This window comes from Bos indicus, chromosome 12 (genome assembly GCF_029378745.1).
Source record: "Bos indicus isolate NIAB-ARS_2022 breed Sahiwal x Tharparkar chromosome 12, NIAB-ARS_B.indTharparkar_mat_pri_1.0, whole genome shotgun sequence".
NCBI lineage: Eukaryota > Metazoa > Chordata > Mammalia > Artiodactyla > Bovidae > Bos > Bos indicus.
In genome coordinates, this window is record NC_091771.1 from 70167913 (window position 1) to 70194722 (window position 26810).

General features: G+C 39.0%; 1 protein-coding gene across 1 annotated transcript in view; it reads left to right on the top strand.

The window, feature by feature from the left end:
* Window positions 1-26810, top strand: part of LOC109567078 (ATP-binding cassette sub-family C member 4-like) — a 383334-nt gene that overhangs the window by 338749 nt on the left and 17775 nt on the right. Inside the window, exon 30 of the mRNA XM_070800391.1 lies at window positions 4048-4182. Within this exon, the coding sequence (XP_070656492.1) occupies window positions 4048-4182 (135 nt within the window). The remainder of the gene's footprint in view (window positions 1-4047; window positions 4183-26810) is intronic.

The window sequence follows — 26810 nt, forward strand, 5'->3', positions numbered from 1 at the left end:
TTTATCTCCTCCATTTATTTCTCCCTTCATTTTCTCTCTTTTTCTTTCTATTCTCTCTCTCTTTGTTCTTCCCTTCTGTTGCTTGCTGAGTTTCAATAGATTTTAGGTTGTGGCTTATTAAATGACAAGGAAATCATCCCTCAAAGGAAAAACCTTTGGCAGCAAATAAGCCCAAAAGAAGCAAGGTATTTTCAGCCTAACCTAGTCTGGGTCAATGAGCTTATTTCACCCACTGTATAGATACTAGTCATCACAAGACTCCAGAGTATACAATTGATGCTGATTAGTGATGAAGTAAATAGATAAAGAAGGCCTGCACAATACACAAGAGGCAGCAGATGGAGTTAACCAGTGATTTTGATGATCCACACTAAACAGGTAAGAATCAGGAATAAATGGTCAGTAATACCTCAAATTCCTTATGTCCAATGATATAATGGAACTTTTGACTTCTTGGGCAGTTTCTAGAAAATCACATCCCACCCTCCTCCCCATGCATTGTCAGGTGGGATCATCAGTGGGGACTGAATAGATACCAGACTGTCAGCACTGAGGCAGTGCCTGTAGCCTCACTCCCCTGAGCTGAATATGCACAGAAGTGAGCTCTGTGGAGGCAGATGACAGGAGTCGGGGATTGCCAACCAAAGGGATGCTCTAGGCTCCAAGCAGTGCAGCTTGTCACAGGACAAGAACATCTCAGTAGGAAGCAGGCTTCTCCTGCAGAGTTTGTGAGGGACCGGGTGACAATCCAAGATTATAGAACAGTGACTCTTAGAATCCAGAGATGTTTAGCATGGAGCATCTTTAGTCACTCATTTTGTGTTCTTGAATGCTAATGGGAAAAGTGACCTTTTCCTTCTACTCTTTACCTGTCACTTTGTTAATTCTTATCTCTCAGCATTGCATTTCTATACTGTTCTCACTTCTTCCACAGTAAGTGAATGATGCTGTGAACTTTACCTGTTTCAAGCCCTTTTTCAGGTTTTTCTTTCACCCTGTCCTTGCCCTCCACCTCTCCCTGCAGCCACCCCATTGTCATTGAAGATATCGTGCCAATAAAAATGAATTAAATTATCTTGCATTGGGTCCATTTCAGTTTTATGCCTAGGACAACTAGCTGGAATATCAGCAGATACAGAAGCCAGCTAAACACATCTTTATTGCACTTATATAACTGACTCAGATAATATAATGTATTTTTCCTAAACCTACTAGAGAGTGGCAAGCAATTTGAGGTTGGTATTCATTGGGGTTGAGAGTTGAGGGATTCTTATCACACCAAATTGAATGTGTGGTTTACTTTAGAGTTTAACTTGAGTTATGGGAAGAGTGAAGATATACCTGGAGATTACAGGAGACTTTTAATTTCAAGATTAAAGGGTTTTAAAATAAAAAAGTTAACACTATACATATTTTTTCTGAACACAAAGAAAAAAAAATTATAGTTGTTTATGTCAATTTGTTCTGAAATATCTAGAATCTTTGATCAAAGCCATAAATGTAAAGGCTAAGTTGGTAAAATTCTGTTCCTGGCATTTTTCAGTCTGGGTCCCATCTCAGCTCTTGTTGCCTGACATGAGTCTGAGCTGCACTAAACTCTTGCTCCTTTCAACTCTCCCTCCTCTCTGACTGTCCTTTTTCTTTCTTTTATTCCAATATTTGATGTAAATGAGTTTCAGTCCTCAACCCTGCTTTGTCCCTCCCTCATTTCCCCTCTCACTCTCCCTCTTGGCCACAGTCATCAATCTGGGGCATGTGGTCCTCCAGGTCCGCATTGCTATTCCCCATGCCAGCTAGACTCATTCTCCAAAGCTCCTGATCTTATCCTATAGTCTTGACAGATTATACCACTGGGTAGTCACTCATTCATGCCCTGAATTTAGTTTCCTTTTCATTTAACTTCCAATGAGCATGTATTAAGTGCCTGTTACCTGTCATGTACAATGCCAGGGACCTGAGATGCAACACCAAACAAGGGAGATTGCATACCCTGCACTTAAGGAGATCCCAGTCTCTCCTCCAGCCCTCTTGACCTAGGTTATTCCCTGTGTCTGGAATGACCATTGTCTACCCACCCACCTCCACTTCTGCATGTTCACATCTATCCATTCTTCGAGGCCCAGTTCATTGCCCGATCTCCTCCTTGAAGCTCATACTCAGAACCTCTGACAGAAGTCATCTTTTCTGTTACTAAACTCCTTTTTATTTTTTTCTCTTGCATTGTAGACATTTGAGGATTTCCTTCTCTCTCTCCTCTCAGTACAGGCTCCCTGAAGGCAGAGGCTGTGACTTACTTGTGTTTGGCTCTTCCACAACATCTAGCATAATGACAGGAATGCAATTAAATGTGTAATAAATATTTGCTGAATAATTCAGAAATTAATGAAAAATTTTCTTGTGTTCCTCAAATGTGTTTTTCTGTGTGTTACTTAACTATTAATCTTGAAAGCTAAATCAGATTTGTTTTATTTTTCTGTGAATGTATAAGAGGTACACAGTAAATAATTTGAGCCTGAGTGTAATAAAAATTGCAGTAGAAAGTAGGGGAAATATTTATGCTTATGGGCATATTTGTTTAATTTATATATAAAGCTAGTACAAAGTCTTCAGTTCAGTTCAGTCGCTCAGTCGTGTCTGACTCTTTGCAACCCCATGAACTGCAGCACTCCAGGCCTCTCTGTCCATCACCAGTTCCTGGAATTTACCCAAACTCATGTCCATTGAGTCAGTGACGCCATCCAACCATCTCATCCTCTGTCGTCCCCTTCTCTTCCTGCCCTCAATCTTTCCCAGCATCAGGGTCTTTTCAAATGAGTCAGCTGTTCACATCAGGTGGCCAAAGTACTGGAGTTTCAGCTTCAGCATCAGTCCTTCCAATGAACACCCAGGACTGATCTCCTTTAGGATGGACTGGTTGGATCTTCTTGCAATCCTAGGGACTCTCAAGAGTCTTCTCCAACACCACAGTTCAAAAGCATCAATTCTTCAGTGCTCAGCTTTCTTTATAGTCCAACTCTCACATGCATACATGACTACTGGAAAAATTGCTTCTTTAGTCTTACTCAAAGAGAAAATTGGATTTCTAGATATTTCTTCAGTGCAGAGCGATTATACTAAAGCTGATTATGTAGCAACTCTTTTTTGTCAGGCTTTCACTCTCAGGATAATAAACTACAACAAAAACCAACTTTTAGAAGCACTTTAACCTCACTGACAAGGGATTCAGCCCCAAAGAGGTGACATAATCTGGAAACATTTACTTTTTTCCCAAGTTTTGCTCAGTGTTTTTAAACCAACTTGACAGTTAATTTGCTGTCAGGTCACTGTTGTCTGATTTATATGATACCACTGTACTTTTTCAGAGAAGGCAATGGCAAGCCACTCCAGTACTCTTGCCTAGAAAATCCCATGGATTGGAGGAGCCTGTCCATGGGGTCGTTAAGAGTCAGACACGACTGAGCGACTTCACTTTCACTTTTCACTTTCCGGCAATGGAGAAGGAAATGGCAACCCCCTCCAGTGTTCTTGCCTGGAGAATCCCAGGGACGGGGGACCCTGGTGGGCTGCTGTCTATGGGGTCACACAGAGTCGGACGTGACTGAAGCAACTTAGCAGCAGCAGCAGCAACTGTACTTTTTAGATAAATTGAGTTTGATTTTCTTGAATTAAGAAATTCCCCAGCTTTGAATGTCTGTATAAACAACTCTCAAATCTTAGAGTCTGAAAGCTAAAAATACTAACTAATCATAACAACCCCAAATGCCATTGACAGAATATAAATGATATAGATTGTTAAGTGCCTGTAATCATAGTCTAAAACTTTGATTTTCTTCTATTCCTATAACATTATAATAGTAAAACATTGGGTTAGAGCTTGATCTACTAGTAAACTAGAGTAATCAAACTATTTAAATACCAGCCAGTCTTACCACCCAAATAGATTCTCTGTATTATCCCTGTCCTGCCCCTTTTTGAAATATTGTTGGAGTTATAATAAGTTGCTGTGAAATGTTGTGTACTAACAGGTTTCCTTCTGCTGCTTAACAGGTTTTGGATTCAGGAAGACTAGAAGAATATGATGAGCCATATGTTTTGCTGCAAAATAGAGACGGCCTGTTTTACAAGATGGTGCAACAACTGGGCAAGGCGAAGGCCGCTGCCCTCACTGAAACAGCAAAACAGGTGAGCCCACTGTGGGGAGTTGTAATTAAAATTTATCTCCACAGTTCACTCCTCACGATTTGGTAGCAGGGGTCCAGTAACAAGCTCTCTGTGTCCTTTTCAATCATATGCCTCCAGAGACAAAGATTCATGAATGGATCTTTACATGTTGCAGGTGGAAGCCAGGTCTGCTGGGACTCTGCAGAAGCAGTGGGGGTGGGGTCAGGATGTGTGCATGCACGTGCACCTGAGAGAGATTTTGGATTGGACTGGGCACACATTTAGACTCTGGGTTCAGATTCTCACAGAGCACAGGACACCCATTTTGCAGACCTTTCACATTCATTCTGATTGGTGCTCAGCACATTTGTGATACAAGTTCTGTCAAAGAATATCCAGGAAATTTGAGAGTTTAAGGGAACAAATTTGGAGTATTTTGATTCTAGCAAAATCTTCCAGGGAAAAGTGTAGGTCTCTTCTGTGTTCTGATCCGTAAATAAAACTCCTACCTGATACTGACACTTTCTCTCTAATTCTTTGTTGTTTCAAGTTAGGTGCATTTGCCCCCCATGCTTTCTTTAGCACAGAAAATAAAATTGTAATCAGGACAAATCAGGAGCTCACAATACCTTCACACTGCAGTCTGAATGGTGCCTGAAGGTTTACAGAGCACTTTCTCAGAGATCAGGTGTGTGAAGCACTAAGCACTGTGCATGGTGTGAGGAAGGGGCTCAATGGGTAACACTCAGGTCATGTGGTTTTGTACTGAAAAATTTGGTCTTTGTTTCCAATGCTGAATGAGAATAATGAAGACAAGTTTCAAAGAATAAAGGAAAGAAATTTGTTAATTTGCTAGCAAATGAGTAGGATAGCAGACTAATTTTTTAAGAACTATCATCCTGCCTTCTAAGAGACAGCAGGTGTATTTCAAGAAAAGTTTTAGGGTGCCTATATGACGGCTGTCACATATAGTTGATTTTTTTTTTTAGGATATCTATTTCCGTGATGGTATCCCTGGTCATTTTGGTCCCCTGGTCCCAGTCAAAATGTTTCTGTTTTGATATTTTTTGCTTTGCTGACTCATGGCCTTGGGTTTCTGTGGTTACAACAAGAGGAACAAGCAGAAATGGCAAGAATGCCTGCACAGAGGTCTGGTTTAAGGAACTTAGTCATTGTCATGCAGCTGCCTATAATTCTTTCTGGAACAAGGTGAGAGAGGGGTTGATGGAAGGATGGAAGGAGGGAATGATGGTCTGGTGCTCTTGCCCCTTGAGATGCATGGCTTGAGGTGGGATGAGGCTTCTAACTGTGTGGAGTGAGGCTTCCCCACTGAAACTAAATCTCTGATCTTTAAATTATAGGTGCATACTTACTTCTTCATACTTCGTACTTTGCATTTCCCAGATTTTTCACTTGTAAAGAATAAATTTACTTTTGTAATATTTTAAATATATCTTAAAAACATATTCCAAGTATCTCACAGTATTTCTGTTAGATATACTGTGGAAAATTCTTCAAGAGATGGGAATACCAGACCACCTTAATTACCTCCTGAGATAATCTGTATATAGGTCAAGAAGCAACAGTTAGAACTGGACATGGAACAACATACTGGTTCCAAACTGAAAAGAAGTACGTCAAGGCTGTATATTGTCACTCTGCTTATTTAACTTACATGCAGAGTACATCATGTGAAATTCTGGGCTGGATGAATCACAACCTGGAATTAAGATTGCCAGGAGAAATATCAACAACCTCAGACATGCAGATGACACCATCCTTATAGCAGAAAACAGAGAAGAACTAAAGAGCATCTTGATGAAAGTGAAAGAGGAAAGTGAAAAATCTGGCTTAAAACTCAACATTCAGAAAACTAAGATCATGGTATCCAGTCCCATCACTTCATGACAAATAGATGAGGAAACAATGGAAACAGTGGGCTCAAAAATCACTGCAGATGGTGACTGCAGCCATGAAATTAAAAGACGCTTCCTCCTTGGAAGAAAAGCTATGACAAACCTAGACAGCATATTAAAAAACAGAGACATGACTTTGCTGACAAAGGTCCATCTAGTCAAAGCATGGTTTTTCCAGTAGTCATGTATGGATATGAGTTGGACTGCAATGAAAGCTGAGCACCAAAGAATTAATGCTTTTGAACTGTGGTGTTGGAGAAGACTCTTGAGTCCCTTAGACTGCAAGCAAATCCAACCAGTCAACCCTAAAGGAAATCAGTCCTGAACATTCATTGGAAGGACTGATGCTGAAGTTGAAGCTACTGTACTTTGGCCTCCTGATGTGAAGAACTGACTCATTGGAAATGACCCTGATGCTGGGAAAGATTGAAGGAAGGAGGAGAAGGGGATGACAGAAGATGAGATGGTTGGATGGCATCACCAACTCAATGGACATGAGTTTGAGCAAGCTCCAGGAATTGGTGATGGATAGGGAAGCCTGACATGCTGCAGTCCATGGGGTTGCAAAGAGTTGGACATGGCTGGGTGACTGAACTGAACTGAATGGTATTTCTATGTGAGAGATTTATCTAAAATGTAGCTCACATTTCCTCTGTCACTGTTTCACCTCATTCCTTCTTCTTAGAGATGAAGAGTAGTACCTTCCACTTTTCACAGGGTGGGAAGTTGCACAGCATCATCGAGCTGGCTGAAGAGTTGGCAGCATGAGAATTCAATTCTTGGAATAGGGATGAGAAGTCTATGTTCTGAACTTTTCATAAGTACTTATATTGTGTGCAGATATAGAGAAGCTGTAGTTGGAGCCCTGATTTATTTTTAATTCCTGAAACTCACAGAGTGTTTTTACCTACCAGAGCAGAGGTCCCCAACCCTTAGGCCACAGACCAATACTGGTCTATGTCCTGTTAGGAACTGGGCAGTACTGCAGGAGGTAAGTGGCAGGTGAGCAAGCCAAGCTTCATCAGTGTTTGTAGCTTTTTCTCATATCCCCTGAGCTCTGTCTCCTGTCAGATCAGTGGCAGCATTGGATTCTCATAGGAGCGTGAACTTTAACCTAAAAGTTGAGGTGAAATAACCTAAGATTGCCACAAAACAGAAATAAAGAGCACAATAAATGTAATGCACTTGAATCACCCCAGAACCATCCCCCAACCCAATCCATGGAAAAATTGTATTCCACAAAACTGGTCTCTGGTGCTAAAAAGGTTGGGGACCTCTGTACTAGAGTGTCTCCCAGTCAGAGCTTCCCCACTAAGGTGTGATGATCATTTGTGATTCCTTGAATAAGTAGTCATAAAGAAGTCAGGAATTTATAAACATTTGTTCCTTTGACCTTATGCATTCCACATCAAAAGGACGTGTCCTCACCTGTGTGTCAGTCTTCATTTAAAAAATGTGTTATCATTTTATCTTTTTCAAAATTGAGTAATGAGAAAATAGACCAGGGAATTTTAGATAGGTCCAAATATTTAATAACAGAGTTCACCACGGTCATTTTACAGATGAGGAAACTAAGACTCTTTGGAAGGAAGATGGAACTGATGTATGTAACTAGTTGTTTTGCTAGTTTGCAGCAGATACTACAGAATTAGAAACTTGTTTTTTCAGCATGTGCTTCAAATCAAGTTTAACATACATACAAAAACAGAAATGGGTTATAGAAATCTCATGATTGTGGTCTATAATCTTGCACCTAGTTTAACAATATCACTAAGTTGTATTTGTATTGTTCTTTACAATTGTTTTACATAGTTCTCACATGTATTATTTCACTTAATCCTCTTGATGGTTGTTTTTTATCCACATCATGGATGAAGAGATTTGTTCACACATAAGGTCACAGAGAAAGAGATGACAACCCACTCCAGTATCCTTGCCTGGGAAATCCCAGAGACAGGGGAGCCTTGTGGGCTACAGTTTATGGGCTCACAGGAGTCAAACATGACTTAGTGACTAAGCCACCAAGGTCACAGAGGGCTTCCCTGGTGCTCAGATGGTCAAGAATCTACCTTCAATGTGGGAGATCTGGGTTTGACCCCTGGGTTGGGGAGATCTCCTGGAGAAAGGAATGGCAACCCACCCCAGTATTCTTGCCTGGAGAATCCCCATGGACAGAGGGAACTGGCGGGCTACAGTCCATGGGGTCACAAAGAGTTGGACACTACTGAGTGACTAAGCACAAGGTCACAGAGGTGATCCAGGAAGCAGAAAGGCTGGGTGCTGCCCTAGGTACTGTGTTTTGTATCGAGTCTGAGAATGCTGCTCCTTCTTTAATTGATAGCTAAGTTGTGTTGTCACCCAAGTTCATCGGGTGGCAAAGCATCAGTTTCTCTTAGATTTCAGCCCTACCACTGGTTCAGGTCACCTCTGCAGAAAACATAAGGAAATACATATCCTGATTCCCCATCCAGCTGAGTATCTTTTAGACATTCTTTCTGCATATGCTTGTGCCAGGAGCCAGCATGAAGAACTCCACCCGTGGCAAAGGTCGTGAGGAAGGAGGCTCGGCATATGCAAAGGTGGGATCGAGCCTCAGGAGTCCCCCTGGATATTCTTGAGCATCTACCCCCAAAACCAGAGTCTGCCTACTTTATTGCTTTGTGCTCTCACCTCTGACTTTATGGGGGCTGTCCCCCACCACCATCTCGCTCTCTCTGAAAAAGAGTTAACTTACAGCTGCAATTAATAAAGTTCCTGGGCATAATAAGAGTGTTTAAATCAAAACCCCTCAGATGGCTCTCTAACTTGCCTGACAAGTTTCCCCAGACTCCTATAGCTATGCATATGATTGTTTACAGTCTCCCAACCGCAAGAGGCATGGGAACCTTAAGATATTCAAATAGCTTAGAGCCTCTCGGAGAGTTAGAAGCTGTCAGAATAAAACTAGTAGAAGATTTCATTGATGAGCCAATGCTTGCTGCCAAGTTTCCTCATCCCCTGTATTGTATCCTTGGATGTGTATTAATTAATACAGTTGGTATGTAGAAAAAATAAGTAGTGGCCTTGGTGTTAGCAACTTTAGACCCTTAAGGTAATAAATTCTTTCCTTTGTTGTAAACCCACTGCACCTCTGCCCTATAGGAATGTAACTTTATCTAACACCTTAGGAGGATGGCGCCAAACTTTAAAATAATTACTCTTAGAGAAAATAAGTCTTATGTTTGACAAACCTTTGTCAGACTCATAAAATGTTAATAGGCCTTCTGGCCAGAAGATGATGTAAATCACCTAAACCATTTGTATATGATAAATTTGCAGAAAAGAAACCCTGGTTTTGATAAGGATCAAAGACTGCTGACTTTGCATGATTTCACACCCCCTATTATCCTCTATGTGCAACTTATGGTATAAAAGCCCCAGTTGAAAATAAAGCTATGGGCCTTGCTCACTGAAGCTTGGTCTCTCCATGTCATTCTTTCTTTCAACCTCTGGCTGAGTTCCCATCTGGAGTGCGGAGGCCTGCCAAGCTTACTAATTTTGCCTGGGCTTCTAAGATCCGACAGGGGAGGCCTCAGTGTCTCCTCTCCCATGGGAGAACGGAAGGACGCCTGTGGCGTACGTAAGTGCTGCAAACTTCTTGTCTCGAAGTTTTATTGGTTTTCCGCGTAAACCAAGTTACTCAGCCTCTTTCCACCACTGAATTTTCCTACTGAGCTATCCTTATTCTATTACTCTTTATATCTTTGATTAATATTTAATTAAAGCCAGTGTACTCGCAGATGCCGTCTCCCCTTTGAATTCCCTGGATCTGCCGGGGCTGCACCCCAGCATATTTGGTCCTCTTAGGTGAACAAGCTATCAGATTGTCAATTTTTTTTAAAGTGCATGCATCAGATATCAATGCACGGTTCAGAGTTTTAACACTGGGAACATTGCTGCTAAGTCACTTCAGTCGTGTCCGACTCTGTGCAACCCCATAGACGGCAGCCAACCAGGCTCCCCCATCCCTGGGATTCTCCAGGCAAGAACACTGGAGTGGGTTGCCATTTCCTTCTACAATGCATGAAAGTGAAAAGTAAAAGTGAAGTCGCTCAGTCGTGTCCGACTCTTAGCGACCCCATGGACTGCAGCCTACCAGGCTCCTCTGCCCATGGAATTTTCCAGGTAAGAGTACTGGAGTGGGGTGCCATTGCCTTCTCCGCTGGGAACATTAGCATAAGTCAAAAAGCTTTTCACTCTAATAGAATAAAATTCATTCATTTGAAAAGAAAACTCAACATCTGGGAGAAGCTGCTTCCAAATCACATTTTCTTGACCATGTAGTTGCTTCTCTGAAAATGTTGGTACAGGCAAGCTCAGTAACTGTCTGATTGACCCTTTTAGATGATACATAAAACAGTAGAGAAAGTACTTTCTAGAAATATAAAGCTGCAGGGTTCATTAGTTTGCTAGAGCTGCCATACAAAGCACCAAAGAATAGGTGACTTAAACAACATAAATGTACTACTTCACAGCCTTGGAGACTGCAAGTCTGAGGTCACAGTGTCGGTAGGGTGGTTTCCTCTGAGGTCTCTCTTCTTGGCTTGGAGAAGCCATCTTCTCTCTGTGTCCTCATGTGGTCTTTCCTCTGTGTGTGCCTGTGTCCTAATCTCTTCTTTCTATGAGAATGTCAGTCATATTACATTAGGACCTGCCTATATGTCTGCATTTTAACTTTATTGTCTCTTTAAAGACCCTGTCTCAATATGGAGTCACATTTCTCTTTAAAGACCCTGTCTCAATATGGAGTCACATTCTGAGATACCGTGCATAGGGGAAGGCTGGGGCTTCTACATATAAAATTTGAGGGGACAGGATTCAGCCCATAACAAAGGATGAAAGCTATCATTCATTTTCTTCTGTGATGAAGCAGACCTGATTGAGATTTTTTGAAGTTTATTTGTTTCCAATGTGTAACAGAGGGGTCATTTTTTCTATTTGTGTTATCACCAGATACAACCCAAAAGTTATGAAACCCTCATCTTGGATCTAGGAGCCTGGACCAGTTTGAATAAATGGAGTTGGCACTTAGCAGCCATGTGGCCTTGTGTCCCCCAAGATCTCTGAGCCTCAGATCCTCACCTGTATGTAAAGCAGAGATTACATCCCTGCCCGGCTTCTTCACAGTTATTACAAGGATCAGATGAAAGAGCAGATGCTTTGGTGCTTTGAGAATATAGAACGTTTTACAGTATAAAAGTGGGATTATTATTTTTTTTTAAAGGCTTAGAGTGAACCCTTACTTCCCAATAATAGGAAAATGCACCTACAGTTCTGAATAGCTTTAGAGACTCAATATAAATAAAATGTATTTTTAATAATTAGCTTTTAAAGAGATGATGCATCTAATGCTATAACATTTTAAAACCTCAGTTTTAAAAATAAAGTCTTTAAAATGTATGAATGAAAAGTAAATCACTCTCCACTCCTGTCATCACACAGCTCCTTCCCAGGTGGAGCCCCAGCTCCACTGTTGGCTGTTCTGTTGAGTGTTCTGTGCATCAGGAAGAACTTGTGCAGATATGCCCTTCCTGTTTTTAAGCACAAATGGTGGCTGTTCCTTGTTGTTTTCATTTAATATAATACCTCAGATTATATCAGTGCATAGTTATTCTTTGTAATGGCTAGATAATATTTATGATTTCTCTATTCCCTACTCCTCATTTTCCCTTCTAATTAACTGTTACCATTTGGTGCTTTTCCCGCTAAAGAAGCAGCTCCCAAATTCACTGTTTTTATTGTTTTAAATATAATCTATCACTTTCTGCTTTTTATCTTTAAAAATTCCACCCTCCCTTTGGTTTATTTTGTTGTCACTTCTCACTTCTTGAATGTGTTTATTTTTATTTTTTCTTATTTATTAATATAAATGTTTTAAGGCTGTGAACTTCTCTCTGCATATTGTTCTAGTTATATCCTATGGGCTGGTGTGTAGCCCTTTCATTATAGCTAGGTTTTTATTTATAGATTTCTATAATTTTGACTTTCATTTCCTCTTTGGTCCAAGAATTACTTGAGAAGGAGGTCATTAAAGTTTCCTGGGTATAGAGGATTTTTTTAACATTGATTTGTTTTCTAATTTACTCTTTATTTTATTCATTTCATTGCTTTGTGATTAAAAAAAAAAAGTTATCTGTACTATTTTCACCCAGAAAGTGTATTTATTAATAATTTTTTGTGTTCTAGTATATAGATAATTTTTGTGAATATTCTTTGAGCATTTAAAAAGATGAACTATTTTAACTCTCTTTCTGACTGTGCTGGGTCTTCATTGCTGCATGCAGGCTTTCTCTAGTTGCAGTGAGTGGAGGCTACTCTTCATTGCAGTATGCTTGCTTCTCATTCTCAGTGGCTTCTCTTGTTATGGAACACAAGCTTTAGGGTTGTGAGCATCAGTAGTCACAGTGTGTGGGCTCAGTATATGTGGCTCATAGGCTGCAGAGGACAGGCTCAGCAGTTGTGGCACATGGCTTAGTTACTCTGTGGCATGTGGAATCTTCCCCAATCAGGGATCAAACTTGTGTCCCCTGCTTTGGTAGGTGGATTCTTATGCACTGCGCTACGAGGGAATCCACGATACAGAGTTTAATTTGTAATTAGATTGAGTTATTAATTTCATTACTTAGGTTTTCTCTATCCTTCTTTATTTTGGTTCCTTTGATGTGACTTGGACTTAGGTGAATTAGTCTCACCTTGTACCATGTTTCACTTTTTAGTTCTTGTCATTTTTGTTTTGATAATTTTGATGCAGTGACTTTTTAGTCCACAAATATTCAAGATTTGGGTTTTCACTAAGAATTATATTTTCCACTATTTTGAGGTGACTTTCTTTGATATTTTTAATGTTTCTTGCCTGAATCCAAGCTAGTTCAAGACTAAAATCGAGTCCTCTGTTTTTACTTTGTTTTCATTTGCCTGTTATGTCTTTAACTGTCTTTAAATATCAGATTGTAGATGTGTCTCCTGCAATGGTAAGTAGTTAGGTTTAGCTCTGAGTTTAATCTTAGCCCTTATAGGTATGTTTTATGTGAGTTCTTTTACATTATGCTTTCAGTTTTAAGTGTTGTCTTTTTTTTTTTAAACCTTTTAGTTTGCAGTCTGTTTGTTGTTGTTGTTGTTGTTGACTATTGTATGTGTGTTGCTTTCATTTCTTCTAGGGATAGTTTATTTTGTTATTATTGACTCCACATTATAAACATTGAAAACATAGTTCCCTTTTTTTCCTTTCTACCACCAAATTTGTTATTTAAATTGTGTTTTATCTTCAAATATTTAAAGATATTTTAACCTCTATATTTTGCTTAATTTTTTAAAAGTTAATTTATTTATTTAAATTAGAGTGTATTCACAACATTGTGATGGTTTTTGCCATACATCAACATGAATCGCCATAGGTATACATGTGTTCCCCCACCCCCATCCTGAATCCCTTCCACTCCCTCCCCACCCAATCTCTTTAAGTTGTCCCAGAGCATTGGCTTTGGGTGCCCTGCTAATGCATCGAACTCCCACTGTCATCTATTTTACATAAGGTAATGTATATTTTTCGATGTTATTCTTTCAAATCATCCTACCCTCGCCTTCTTCCACTGGGTCCAAAAGTCTGTTCTTTATGTCTGAGTCTTTTTTGCTGCCCTAACAAGTGTCTTATAATTATTTCATCACAACAATTTTTTGTCTGGTTGCTGCTATTGTTTTGGAACTTACAAGTTCACTCTTTTGCTCCTGTGGGGTTATGCTGAAATACAAAATTAGTAGTTAAAACAATTTAATTCATACCACTTTAGGATTATTGATTTTTTACAATTTAATCACAATGCCAATAAAAGTGATATCTTTAGATTTGTGCACAAAACACAAAATATGCTTATGCATATTAATTCTTGCAAACAGACATTTTAAAATAATTTGTTTTTACACCTTTTAACCAAAGATTTAAGTTTTCAATTAGGGGTTTTTATTTGGCTGCTTGTGAGAAAACTTCTAAACAATCATTTTTGAGATCTTGCAAAATCTTAAAAACTTCTTAAACACTCAGTTAGCTTGCAGAAAATTTGCATGAATAACATGGCTTTTAGGTCATGCTCTTTCAATTCCTTGTCTTTAAAAGCAAACAACTTATTAACCTATATTAACAGTTCCTCATAAATAAAAATTTTAAAGAATCTCTCCTTATTTTGAATTATAAAATCTGTAATAATTTCTTCCATCTCTTTGTCACTCTCATCTTTTTTCTAATATAAATTTATTTATTTTAATCGGAGGCTAATTGCTTTACCATATTGTATTGGTTTTGCCATATATTGACATGAATCTGCCACGGATGTACATATGTTCCCATTCCTGAACCCCCCTCTCACCTTCCTCCCCACCCATCTGTCTGGATCATCCCAGTGCACCAGCCCTGAGCACCCTGTATCATGCATTGAGCCTGGACTGGTGATTCATTTCACATATGATAATAACATGTTTCCATGCCATTCTCCCAAGTCATCCCACCCTCACCCTCTCCCACAGAATCCAAAAGACTGTTCTATACATCTGTGTCTTTTTGCTGTCTCACATACAGGGTTATTGTTACCATCTTTCTAAGTTCCATATATATGCGTTAGTATACTGTATTGGTGTTTTTCTTTCTGGCTTACTTCACTCTGTATAATAGGCTCGTTTCATCCACCTCATTAGAACTGATTCAAATGCATTCTTTTTAATGGCTGAGTAATATTCCATTGTGTATATGTACCACAGCTTTCTTATCCATTCATCTGCTGATGGAACATCTAGCTTGCTTCCATGTCCTGGCAATTATAAACAGTGCTGCGATGAACATTGGGGTACACGCGTGTCTTTCAATTCTGGTTTCCTCGGTGTGTATGCCCAGTAGTGTGATTGCTGGGTCATAAGGCAGTTCTATTTCCAGTTTTTTAAGGAGTCTCCACACTGTTCTCCATAGTGGCTGTACTAGTTTGCATTCCCACCAACAGTGTAAGAGGGTTCCCTTTTCTCCACACCCTCTCCAGCATTTATTGCTTGTAGACTTTTGGATAGCAATCTGACTGACGTGAATGGTACCTTATTGTGGTTTGAATTTGCATTTCTCTGATAATAAGTGATGTTGAGCATCTTATCATGTGTTTGTTAGCCATCTGTATGTCTTCTTTGGAGAAATGTCTGTGTAGTTCCTTGGCCCATTTTTTGATTGGGTTGTTTATTTTTCTGGTATTGAGCTGCAGGAGTTGATTGTATATTTTTGAGATTAATTCTTTGTCAGTTGCTTCATTTGCTATTATTTTCTCCCATTCTGAAGGCTGTCTATTCACCTTGCTTATAGTTTCCTTTGTTGTGCAGAAGCTTTTAATTTTAATTAGGTCCCATTTGTTTATTTTTGCTTTTATTTCCAATATTCTGGGAGGTGGGTCATAGAGGATCCTGCTGTGATTTATGTCGGAGAGTCTTTTGCCTATGTTTTCCTCTAGGAATTTTATAGTTTCTGGTCTTATGTTTAGATCTAATCTATTTTGAGTTTATTTTTGTGTATGGTGTTAGAAAGTGTTCTAGTTTCATTCTTTTACAAGTGGTTGACCAGTTTTCCCAGCACCACTTGTTAAAGAGATTGTCTTTAATCCATGGTATATTCTTGCCTCCTTTGTCAAAGATACGGTGTCCATAGGTGTGTGGATTTATCTCTGGGCTTTCTATTTTGTTCCATTGATCTATGTTTCTGTGTTTGTGCCAGTACCATACTGTCTTGATGACTGTGGCTTTGTAGTAGAGCCTGAAGTCAGGCAGGTTGATTCTTCCAGTTCCATTCTTCTTTTTCAAGATTGCTTTGGCTATTTGAGGTTTTTTTGTATTTCCATACATATTGTGAAATTATGTGTCCTAGGTTTGTGAAAATAACGTTGGTAGCTTGATAGGGATTGCATTGAATCTATAGATTGCTTTGGGTAGTATACTCATTTTCTCTATATTGATTCTTCTAATCCATGAACACGGTATATTTCTCCATGTATTTGTGTCCTCTTTGATTTCCTTCACCAGAGTTTTATAGCTTTCTATATATAAGTCTTTTGTTTCTTTAGGTAGATATATTCCTAAGTATTTTATTCTTTTTGTTGAAATGGTGAATGGAATTGTTTCCTTAATTTCTCTTTCTGTTTTCTCATCGTTAGTGTATAGGAATGCAAGGAATTTCTGTGTGTTAATTTTATATCCTGCAACTTTACTATATTCATTGATTAGTAATTTTCTGGTGGAGTCTTTAGGGTTTTCTATGTAGAGGATCATGTCATCTGCAAACAGTGAGAGTTTTACTTCTTCTTTTCCAATCTGGAATCCTTTTATTTATTTTCCTGCTCTGATTGCTTTGGCCAAAACTTCCAAAACTATGTTGAATAGTAGTGGTGAGAGTGGGCACCCTTGTCTTGTTCCTGACTTTAGGGGAAATGCTTTCAATTTTTCACCATTGAGGATAATGTTTGCCATATATAGCTTTTATTATGTTGAGGTATGTTCCTTCTATTCCTGCTTTCTGGAGAGTTTTTATCATAAGTGGATGTTGACTTTTGTCAAAGGCTTTCTCTGCATCTATTGAGATAATCATATGGTTTTTATTTTTCAAATTTGTTAATGTGGTGTATTACCTTGATTGATTTGCAGATATTGAAGAAACCTTGCATTACTGGGATAAAGCCCACTTGGTCATGATGTATGATCTTTTTAATATGTTGTTGGATTCCGTTTGCTAGTATTTTGTTGACGATCTTTGCATCTATGTTCATCAGTGATATTGGCTGTAGTTTTCTTTTCTTCTTCTTCTTCTTCTTCTTCTTTTTTTTTTTTTTTGTGGCATCTTTGTCAGGTTTTGGTATTAGGGTGATGGTGGCCTCATAGAATGAGTTTGGAAGTTTACCGTCCTCTGCAGTTATCTGAAAGAGTTTGAGTAGGATAGGTGTTAGCCCTTCTCTAAATTTTTGATAGAATTCAGCTGTGAAGCCATCTGGTCCTGGGCTTTTGTTTGCTGGAAGATTTCTGATTACACTTTCAATTTCCGTGCTTGTGTTGGGTCTGTTAAGATTTTCTATTTCTTCCTGGTTCAGTTTTGGAAAGTTGTACTTTTCTAAGAATTTGTCCATTCCTTCCAAGTTGTCCATTTTATTGGCATATAGTTGTTATAGTAGTCTCTTATGATCCTTTGTATTTCTGTGTTGTCTGTTGTGATCTCTCCAGTTTCATTTCTAATTTTATTGATTTGATTTTTCTCCCTTTGTTTCTTGATGAGTCTGGCTAATGGTTTGTCAATTTTATTTATCTTCTCAAAGAACCAGCTTTTGGCTTTGTTGATTTTTGCTATGTACCAGGGTCCAGCCCTGGTTGGATCCAGGGATTCCCTCGGGAGGACAGTGTCAGCGAATAGAATAGCAGCAGTGGAGAGATTAGAGGCTTATTATAATTGGTTTATGCGGAAAATCAATAAAACCTGTGACACCAGGTTTGCTCTGACCACGGAGGCCACAGGCGCTCTCTCGAGTAGCAGAAGGTGTCCCACCTTAGGCACCTTCTCGAGTGGGTCTTAGAAGCCCAGGCAAATAAGTAGTCTCAGAGGACCCCTGTGCTCCAATTATTTTGGCCTGAAAGAAGAGCAGAGACCAAAAGGAGAGAAAAGGAAGCAAGAACGACACGGGGAGACCAAGCCTGTTGAGCAAGGTCCATAGCTTTATTTTCAGAAGGAGATTTTATACCCTAAGTTATACATAGAAGATAATAGGGGATGCAAAGTCATGCAAGGTCAGCAGAGCTTGACCATTATTGAAACCAGGCTTTTCTTCTGCAAACTTATCAGATACAAAGGCTTTAGGTGATTTACATCATCTTCTGGTCAGGAGACCTACTAACATTTTTCTTCTGATAAGAATTAGTCAACCAGAAAAACTTATTTTCTCCAGAAGTGATTTTTCTTAAAGTTTGGTGCCATTCCTGAAAGCACTAAATAGAGTTGCATTCCTATAGGGCAAAGGTGCAGTGGGGCTAATTAAGGGAAGAATTTATTAGCTCTTATATTTCTATATACAAGCTATATTAATCAATACACTCCCAGGGACACAGTGGGTAAGGGATATGGAAACTTGGTAGCAAACATTAGCTCAACAAAGAAATCCTTTATTAGTTCTATTTTAATAATTTCTAGCTCCCTGAGAGGCTCTGCATTGTTAGAATATTTTAAGTCTCCTGTGCCTCACATGGTTGGAAGGCATCAAACAATCACATGCATAGCTGTAAGAGTCTGGAAACCTGTCAGGCAGGTTAGAAAGCTTTCTGAGGGATTTGAATTGGAACATACCTTATTATACCCTGGAGACTTATTAACTAGAGCTCTAAGTTGATTTTCTTGCAGAAAAAGTGGTCGGGGATAGCCCCTTGTGACTGTTAGAGGAGTTGGTGAAAGTCATAAAACAGTAAAACAGACAGATTCTGGTTTTGGGGTAGATGCTCAGGCAGGTCCAGAGGGGCACCCCTCGAGCTCTGACTCGTCTTGCCCATCAGAGTTCTCCTGCATGACCTTGTCATGGGTGGGGACTCCCGTGCTGGCTCCTGGCAGCTATGGTCTCTCTTGTTTCTTTTGCATTTATTTCTGCCCTAATTTTTAAGATTTCTTTCCTTCTAGTAAACCTGGGGTTCTTTATTTTTTCATTTTCTAGTGCTTTAGGTGTAGAGTTAGGTTATTTATTTGGCTTTATTCTTGTTTCTTGAGGTCAGCCTGTATTGCTATGAACCTTCCCCTTTGCACTGCTTTTACAGTGTCCCATAGGTTTTGAGTTGTTGTGTTTTCATTTTTATTCATTTATATGCATATTTTTATTTCTTTTTTGATTTCTTATGTGATTTTTTGGCTATTTAGCAGCGTGTTGTTCAGCCTCCATATGTTGGAATTTTTAATAGTTTTTCTCCTGTAATTGAGAGCTAATCTTACTGCATTGTGGTCAGAAAAGATGCTTGGAATGATTTCAATTTTTTTGAATTTACCAAGGCTAGATTTATGGACCAGGATGTGATCTATCCTGGAGAAGGTTCCTTGTACACTTGAGAAAAAGGTGAAATTCATTGTTTTGGGGTGAAATGTCCTAGATATCAATTAGGTCTAACTGGTCTATTGTATCATTTGAAGTTTGTGTTTCCTTGTTAATTTTCTGTTTATTTGATCTATCCATAGGTGTGAGTGGGGTATTAAAGTCTCCCACTATTATTGTGTTATTGTTAATTTCCCCTTTCATACTTGTTAGCATTTGTCTTACATATTGTGGTGCTCCTATGTTGGGTGCATATATATTTATAATTGTTACATCTTTTTGGATTGCTCCTTTGATCATTATGTAGTGTCCTTCTTTGTCTCTTTTCACAGCCTTTGTTATAAAGTTCATTTTATCTGATATGAGTATTGCTACTACTGCTTTCTTTTGGTCTCCATTTGTGTGGAATATCTTTTTCCAGCCCTTCACTTTCAGTCTGTATGTGTCCCTTGTTTTGAGGTGAGTCTCTTGTAGGCAACATATATAGGGGTTTTTGTATCCATTCAGCCAGTCTTTGTCTTTTGGTTGGGGCATTCAACCCATTTACATTTAAAGTAATTATTGATAAGTATGATCCCATTTCCATTTACTTTATTGTTTTGGGTTCGAGTTTATTCACCCTTTTTGTGTTTCCTGTCTAGAGAAGATCCTTTAGCATTTGTTGGTGAGCTGGTTTGGTGGTGTTGAATTCTCTCAGCTTTTGCTTGTCTGTAAAGCTTTTGATTTCTCCTTCATATTTGAATGAGATCCTTGCTTGGTACAGTAATCTGGGCTGTAGGTTTTTTTCCTTCAACACTTTAAGAATGTTCCCTTCTGGCCTAAAGAGTTTCTATTGAAAGATCAGCTGTTATCCTTATGGGAATCCCCTTGTGTGTTACTTGTTGTTTTTCCCTTGCAGCTTTTAATATTTGTTCTTTGTTTTTGATCTTTGTTAGTTTGATTAATATGTGTCTTAGGGTGTTTCACCTTGGATTTATCCTGTTTGGGACTCTCTGGGTTTCTTGGACTTGGGTGATTATTTCCTTCCCCATTTTTGGGAAGTTTTCAACTATTATCTCCTCAGGTATTTTATCATGGTCTTTCTATTTGTCTTCTTGTTTTGGGACTCCTATGATTCGAATGTTGGGGCGTTTTACATTGTCCCAGAGGTCTCTGAGGTTGTCCTCATTTCTTTTAATTATATTTTCCTCTCTGTTTCATTTATTTCTACCATTCTATCTTCTACTTCACTTATCCTATCTTCTGCCTCCGTTATTCTACTGTTGGTTCCCTCCAGAGTGTTTTTGATCTCATTTATTGCATTCTTCATTATATATTGACTCTTTTTTTTTTTATTTCTTCTAGGTCCTTGTTAAACCTTTCTTGCATCTTCCCGATCCTTGTCTCCAGGCTATTTAACTATAACTTCATTTTGTTTTCAAGATTTTGGATCATTTTCACTATCATTATTTGGAATTATTTATCAGGTAGATTCCCTATCTCTTCCTCTTTTGTTTGGTTTGGTGGGCATTTATCCTGTTCCTTTACCTGCTGGGTATTTCTCTGCCTTTTCATCTTGTTTACATTTCTGTGTTTAGGGTGGCCTTTCCATATTCTGGCAGTTTGTGGTTCCTCTTTATTGTGAAGGTTCCTCACTGTGGGTGGGTTTGGATGGGTGGCTTGTCAAGGTTTCCTGGTTAGGGAAGCTTGTGTTGGTGCTCTGGTGGGTGGAGCTGGATTTCCTCTGTCTGGAGTGCAATGAAGTGTCCAGTAATGAGTTTTGAGATGTCAGTGGGTTTGGTGTGACTTTGGGCAGCCTGTATATTGAAGATCAGGGCTATGTTCCTGTGTTGCTGGAGAATTTGCATGGTATGTCTTGCTCTGGAACTTGTTGGCCCTTTGGTAGTGCTTGGTTTCAGTATAGGCATGGAGGTGTTTGATGAGCTCCTATCAATTAACATTCCTTGGAGTCAGGAGTTCTCTGGTGTTCTCAGGATTTAGACTTAAGCCTCCTGCCTCTGGTTTTCAGTCTTATTCTTTCAGTAGCCTCAAGACTTCTCCATCTCCTTTCGAAGACAATGGGCTGCCTGTCTGGGTGCCTGATGTCCTCTGCCAGCATTCAGAAGTTGTTTTGTGGAATTTGCTCAGCGTTCAAATGTTCTTTTGATGAATTTGGGGGGTAGAAAATGGTCTCCTTTTCCTATTCCTCTGCCATCTTAGGACCACCTCCCTGCTCACTTGTTTTAAATTATACTTCTTCCATCTCTAGTGTGCTAAAGTTTGTCTTCTAGTATAGTGTTGTTCAAACTCTGGATTGTGATTCATTAGCAGAGCTTTGAAATTTGTTTAGCCCAGTCATGATCAGCATGTTTTAAGAAATGAGATAGAAAAGAATGGAATATAAGAAAAGTAACAATCTTTCCATTGTAGTAACAGTAAGTATTGCATGAAACTATTATCAGAATATCTAACTATAGATAGTGACTCTATACTAAGATTCAATGTAAAGTTAAGTGTATTTACTATTCTGTGTAGCAGTACAAATGAAAGGTTGAAAACAAGGCTGTACAAACTTAAAGGAGGGTCCATTTGAGTTAGAATTCCTGACTAATTGTAAATATAATTGATCCTTGAAAAGCACAGTTTTGGACTGCATGAGTCCACTTACATGTGGATTATTTTCAATAAATATGTGCTGTAGTACTGTACCATCCACTGTTGATTGAATCTGTGGATACAGAAGGCTGACTATAATGTTATACACAAATTTTTAACTGTTCAGAGGGTCAGGCCTCTAACCCCTTTGTTGATCAAAGATCAACTGTGTGAAATATTTATCTGTTGTCTCTCTAAAGTAACTTAATTTTTCCTGGATGCTCAAAAAATTCTTTCTCTATGTTGAAGATCATTAGTTTTTTCTAGGACTTCCTTAGTCTGCACATTCAAGTTTTTTTTTTTTTTTTCCTGTAACTTTACTTGAATTATATCTTTGAGTTCCTTTTATTTCATTGGACTCTCTTCTTTACAAATATCTATATGTATATATGGTACATCCTTTGTCTATTGTATAAAGCTATTATCTCTTTAATCCTTTTAAATTTTTTATTAATTTACAGTTATGTGCCTTGCATTCTTAGTCCCATTTTTCATATCTCATACTTTTTCTCAGCAATGACTAATCTTTGTGACACCTTATAGAATGATCATTCTTTGATGATTTCATGTTCCTCTTCCTCTCCACTTTCAACCTCTGTCAACTCATGTTTCATCATCTTCTGCTGCTGTGCCATGCTTTCCTGCACTCCTATTTATCTGTTGTCCACAGATTGATTGTTCTATGGTATTTTTAAAAATATATTGCATTATGTATTTTTATAATTTTCATCTTCAGTGAGTATTTTCATCTGCATCTGCTTATCTTGTTCTTTAGCCTCATTTTTTGTTTGTGTCTTTTACAGATCCTATATGACTTTTTTAATTGTTGTTATTCATTCTACTCACCCTTGAATTTAATATTTTTTTTCTAGATCATATATTTGCCACATAGTTGTGGCTAGGTAACCATTTCAGGCTAAAAGGGATTCTCTCTATTTTATACAGAAGCTCCTCATGGCTCAGAGAGAGAGAGAGAGAGAACATATATAGGTGAGGGAGAAATAAATGAGAACCTGTATTCATTTAGCTTGTATTCTTCTCTAACCTGCAGAGTTGGGTAGTCAATGCTGCTTGCACTCCAGAATTTCTCTTCTCCTAGGACCTGACAGTACATCCTTCAGGCAAAGATAGTGATTCTATTTATATACTTCCTCATGGGTATACCTTAGAATTTCCAGTTAGTTGAAGAACTGTGCTCTCCATGATTGCTCTCCATAAGATCCACTCCCCTTATATACTCTCTCTGTCTTGGCACAGCCCATTGGATCCAGTTGCTTAAGGCAACCTGTCAAGATTTTTTGTCATTTGAGTTTTCAAATGACTCCTGATTTCATCAAATATTGAGCTTTTTAAAAATCTCCCAATATCCTTGCTGTTTAAGGTGATTTCTGAGAGGATAAGGGAAGGGAAATTCATTATTTCCTTGTGTTAAAAATAGAAATCCTCTCGAACTCTCCAGCATTCTTTAACTTGGATAATTTATCTGCTAGTATGTACACCAAAGTTAGTTGCTTTAAATATGAGGAGTTTGAGGATTACTGGGATTGAACTAGGGCCATGCAGCTTAGTGAGAATGAATGCTCAGAGACTTAAGCTAGAATTGTATATATATTAAATCATTGATTGCTGGCCTTTGTCCATGCAGGGGGACTTTTATTGCTCTGTTGCTTTTAGTAAGATCTAATTCCATGATGGTGGCTTTATTTACAAACTGGAGTTTAAATACTGGACTTAGTTTCAGACTATATTAGAGGAACTATAATGAACAAGTCCAAGAGAAGAAAGAGGATAGGGTCAAGAAACCCACCACTCACTGGTCTATTTGCCCTGAAATTTGAACTTTTTTGGCCTTGTATCTACTTGAATCTTAACAACTATTCTGAGCTGGCACTATAATCCCTCAGATGTAGAAACTAAGACAGAAGGCCCGAAGTAACTTCTTAAAGTCACAGGAGAGAAAGAGTTAGTAATCTTTTAACCACCTTCTGCCTCTTGGTCACTATATTCACTGAATTAAATACATCTCCACTAAGGCTCTGGGCTTGCTTAAAGATAAAATCAGAAGATTCATTAAAGTGCCTCCCAGATGTTTTGTTTTCGTTGTTCAAGCCGGGTGATGCTGCTACTTTTCATGAACTAAGGGGCCACATCTCAGCAGCATCATAATCACACCCAACACTTAGCTCAGCATGTTTACAACCTGCAGTTTATAGCAGGTTCCTGTGAGGTAGGTCACTGTCTCATTTCACAAATGAACTAGCTGGTGTGGCGAGAGCTTAAGTGATTTTTCCAGGATCAGCAGTGGTCCCAGGAGAGAGGTGAGACTGGGCTTCTCCATCCCAGACGCAGCCTGTCCACAAGGACTCTGCTAACAAGCGTTCAGTCATCTCAACTCCCTTAGCAACATTCCCTGTGAAAAACATGCCTTCTCTCACTCCTGCTGTCAGCTAGAGTGTGATCTACACCAGGGCAAACAGATGAGAGAGAGAAAGGTCAAACCAAGGAGTTTATGCATAGGAAGCTATTCATGAAGCAAAGCCCATTTTGGCTAAAAGGTGAAAAAATAACATTTTCTTCATAAAAATTACATTGAGAAGAGTTATGGGAAAATGAATTCTCTGATTTGGGGAGGACTATGATGCTGTGAAAGTGCTGCACTCAATATGCCAGCAAATTTGGAAAACTCAGCAGTGGCCACAGGACTGGAAAAGATCAGTTTTCATTCCAATCCCAAAGAAAGGCAATGCCAAAGAATGCTCAAACTACCGCACAATTGCACTCATCTCACACGCTAGTAAAGTAATGCTCAAAATTCTCCAAGCCAGGCTTCAACAATATGTGAACCATGAACTTCCTGATGTTCAAGCTGGGTTTAGAAAAGGCAGAGGAACCAGAGATCAAATTGCCAACATCCGCTGGATCATGGAAAAGCAGGAGAGTTCCAGAAAAACATCTATTTCTGCCTTATTGACTATGCCAAAGCCTTTGACTGTGTGGATCACAATAAACTGTGGAAAATTCTGAAAGAGATGGGAAGACCAGACCACCTGATATGCCTCTTGAGAAATTTGTATGCAGGTCAGGAAGCAACAGTTAGAACTGGACATGGAACAACAGACTGGTTCCAAATAGGAAAAGGAGTACGCCAAGGCTGTATATTGTCACCCTGTTTATTTAACTTATATGCAGAGTACATCATGAGAAACGCTGGACTGGAAGAAACACAAGCTGGAATCAAGATTTCCCAGAGAAATATCAATAACCTCAGATATGCAAATGACACCACCCTTAAGGCAGAGAATGAAGAGGAACTCAAAAGCCTCTTGATGAAAGTGAAAGTGGAGAGTGAAAAAGTTGGCTTAAAGCTCAACATTCAGAAAACGAATATCATGGCATCCGGTCCCATCACTTCATGGGAAATAGATGGGGAAACAGTGTCAGACTTTATTTTTCTGGGCTCCAAAATCACTGCAGATAGTGACTGCAGCCATGAAATTAAAAGACGCTTACTCCTTGGAAGGAAAGTTATGACCAATTTAGATAGCATATTCAAAAGCAGAGACATTACTTTGCCAACAAAGGTTCATCTGGTCAAGGCTATGGTTTTTCCTGTGGTCATGTATGGATGTGAGAGTTGGACTGTGAAGAAGGCTGAGCGCTGAAGAACTGATGCTTTTGAACTGTGGTGTTGGAGAAGACTCTTGAGAGTCCCTTGGACTGCAAGGAGATTCAACCAGTCCATTCTGAAGGAAATCAGCCCTGGGATTTCTTTGGAAGGAATGATGCTAAAGCTGAAACTCCAGTACTTTGGCCACCTCATGCGAAGAGTTGACTCATTGGAAAAGACTGTGATGCTGGGAGGGATTGGGGGCAGGAGGAGAAGGGGACGACAGAGGATGAGATGGCTGGATGGCATCACTGACTCGATGGACATGAGTCTGGGTGAACTCCGTGGGTTGGTGATGGACAGGGAGGCCCGGCGTGCTGCAATTCATGGGGTCGCAAAGAGTCGGACACGACTGAGCGAGTGATCTGATCTGATCTGATCTGATCAAACAGTAGAAAGTGAAACATATTTCCATTTGTTATTTTGGATAATTTTGTTTCAAAAAGGGAATACATATGCATATAACCATACAAAATATGGCTAGTTTAGTAAAATGGAAGAGGGAGATGATATGCAATTAGACATCCCAAAAGCCTTACTTTAGTTTTTATTTTTATTGACATATAGTTGGTTTACAATGTTGTGTCCATCTCTGATGCACAGAGATGCAGAAAAAAAAAAAAAAAAGAGAGAGAGAGACAGAGAGAGTTCCAGAAAAACAACAACAAGAATGTATTTATATGTACAATTGAATCACTTTGCTGTGCAGCAGAGGTGGACAAAACATTGTAAACCAACTATATGTCAATAAAAATAAAAAATAAAAGTGAGACTTTTGGGAAGTATAATTGCATGTCATCTCCCTCTTCCATTTTATAAAGCTAGCCATATTTTGTGCCTCTGCTTTATTGAGTACACCAAAGCCTTTGACTGTGTGGATCACAACAAACTGTGGAAAATTCTTAAAGAGATGGGAATGCCAGACCATGTTACCTGCCTCCTGAGAAATCTGTATGCAGGTCAAGAAGTAACGGTTAGAACTGGACATGGAGCAAAGGACTGGTTCCAAATTGGGAAAGGGGTACATCAAGGCTGTATATTGTCACCTTGATTATTTAACTTATATGCAGAGTACATCATGCAAAATGCTGGTCTGGAAGAAGTACAAGCTGGAATCATGATTGCCAGGAGAAATGTCAATAACCTCAGATATGCAGGTGACACCACGCTTATGGCAGAAAGCGAAAAAGAACTAAAGAACCTCTTGATGAAAATGAAAGAGGAGAGTGAAAAAGTTGGCCTAAAGCTCAACATTCAGAAAACTGAGATCATGACATCCAATCCCATCACTTCATGGCAAATAGATGGGGAAACAATGGAAACAGT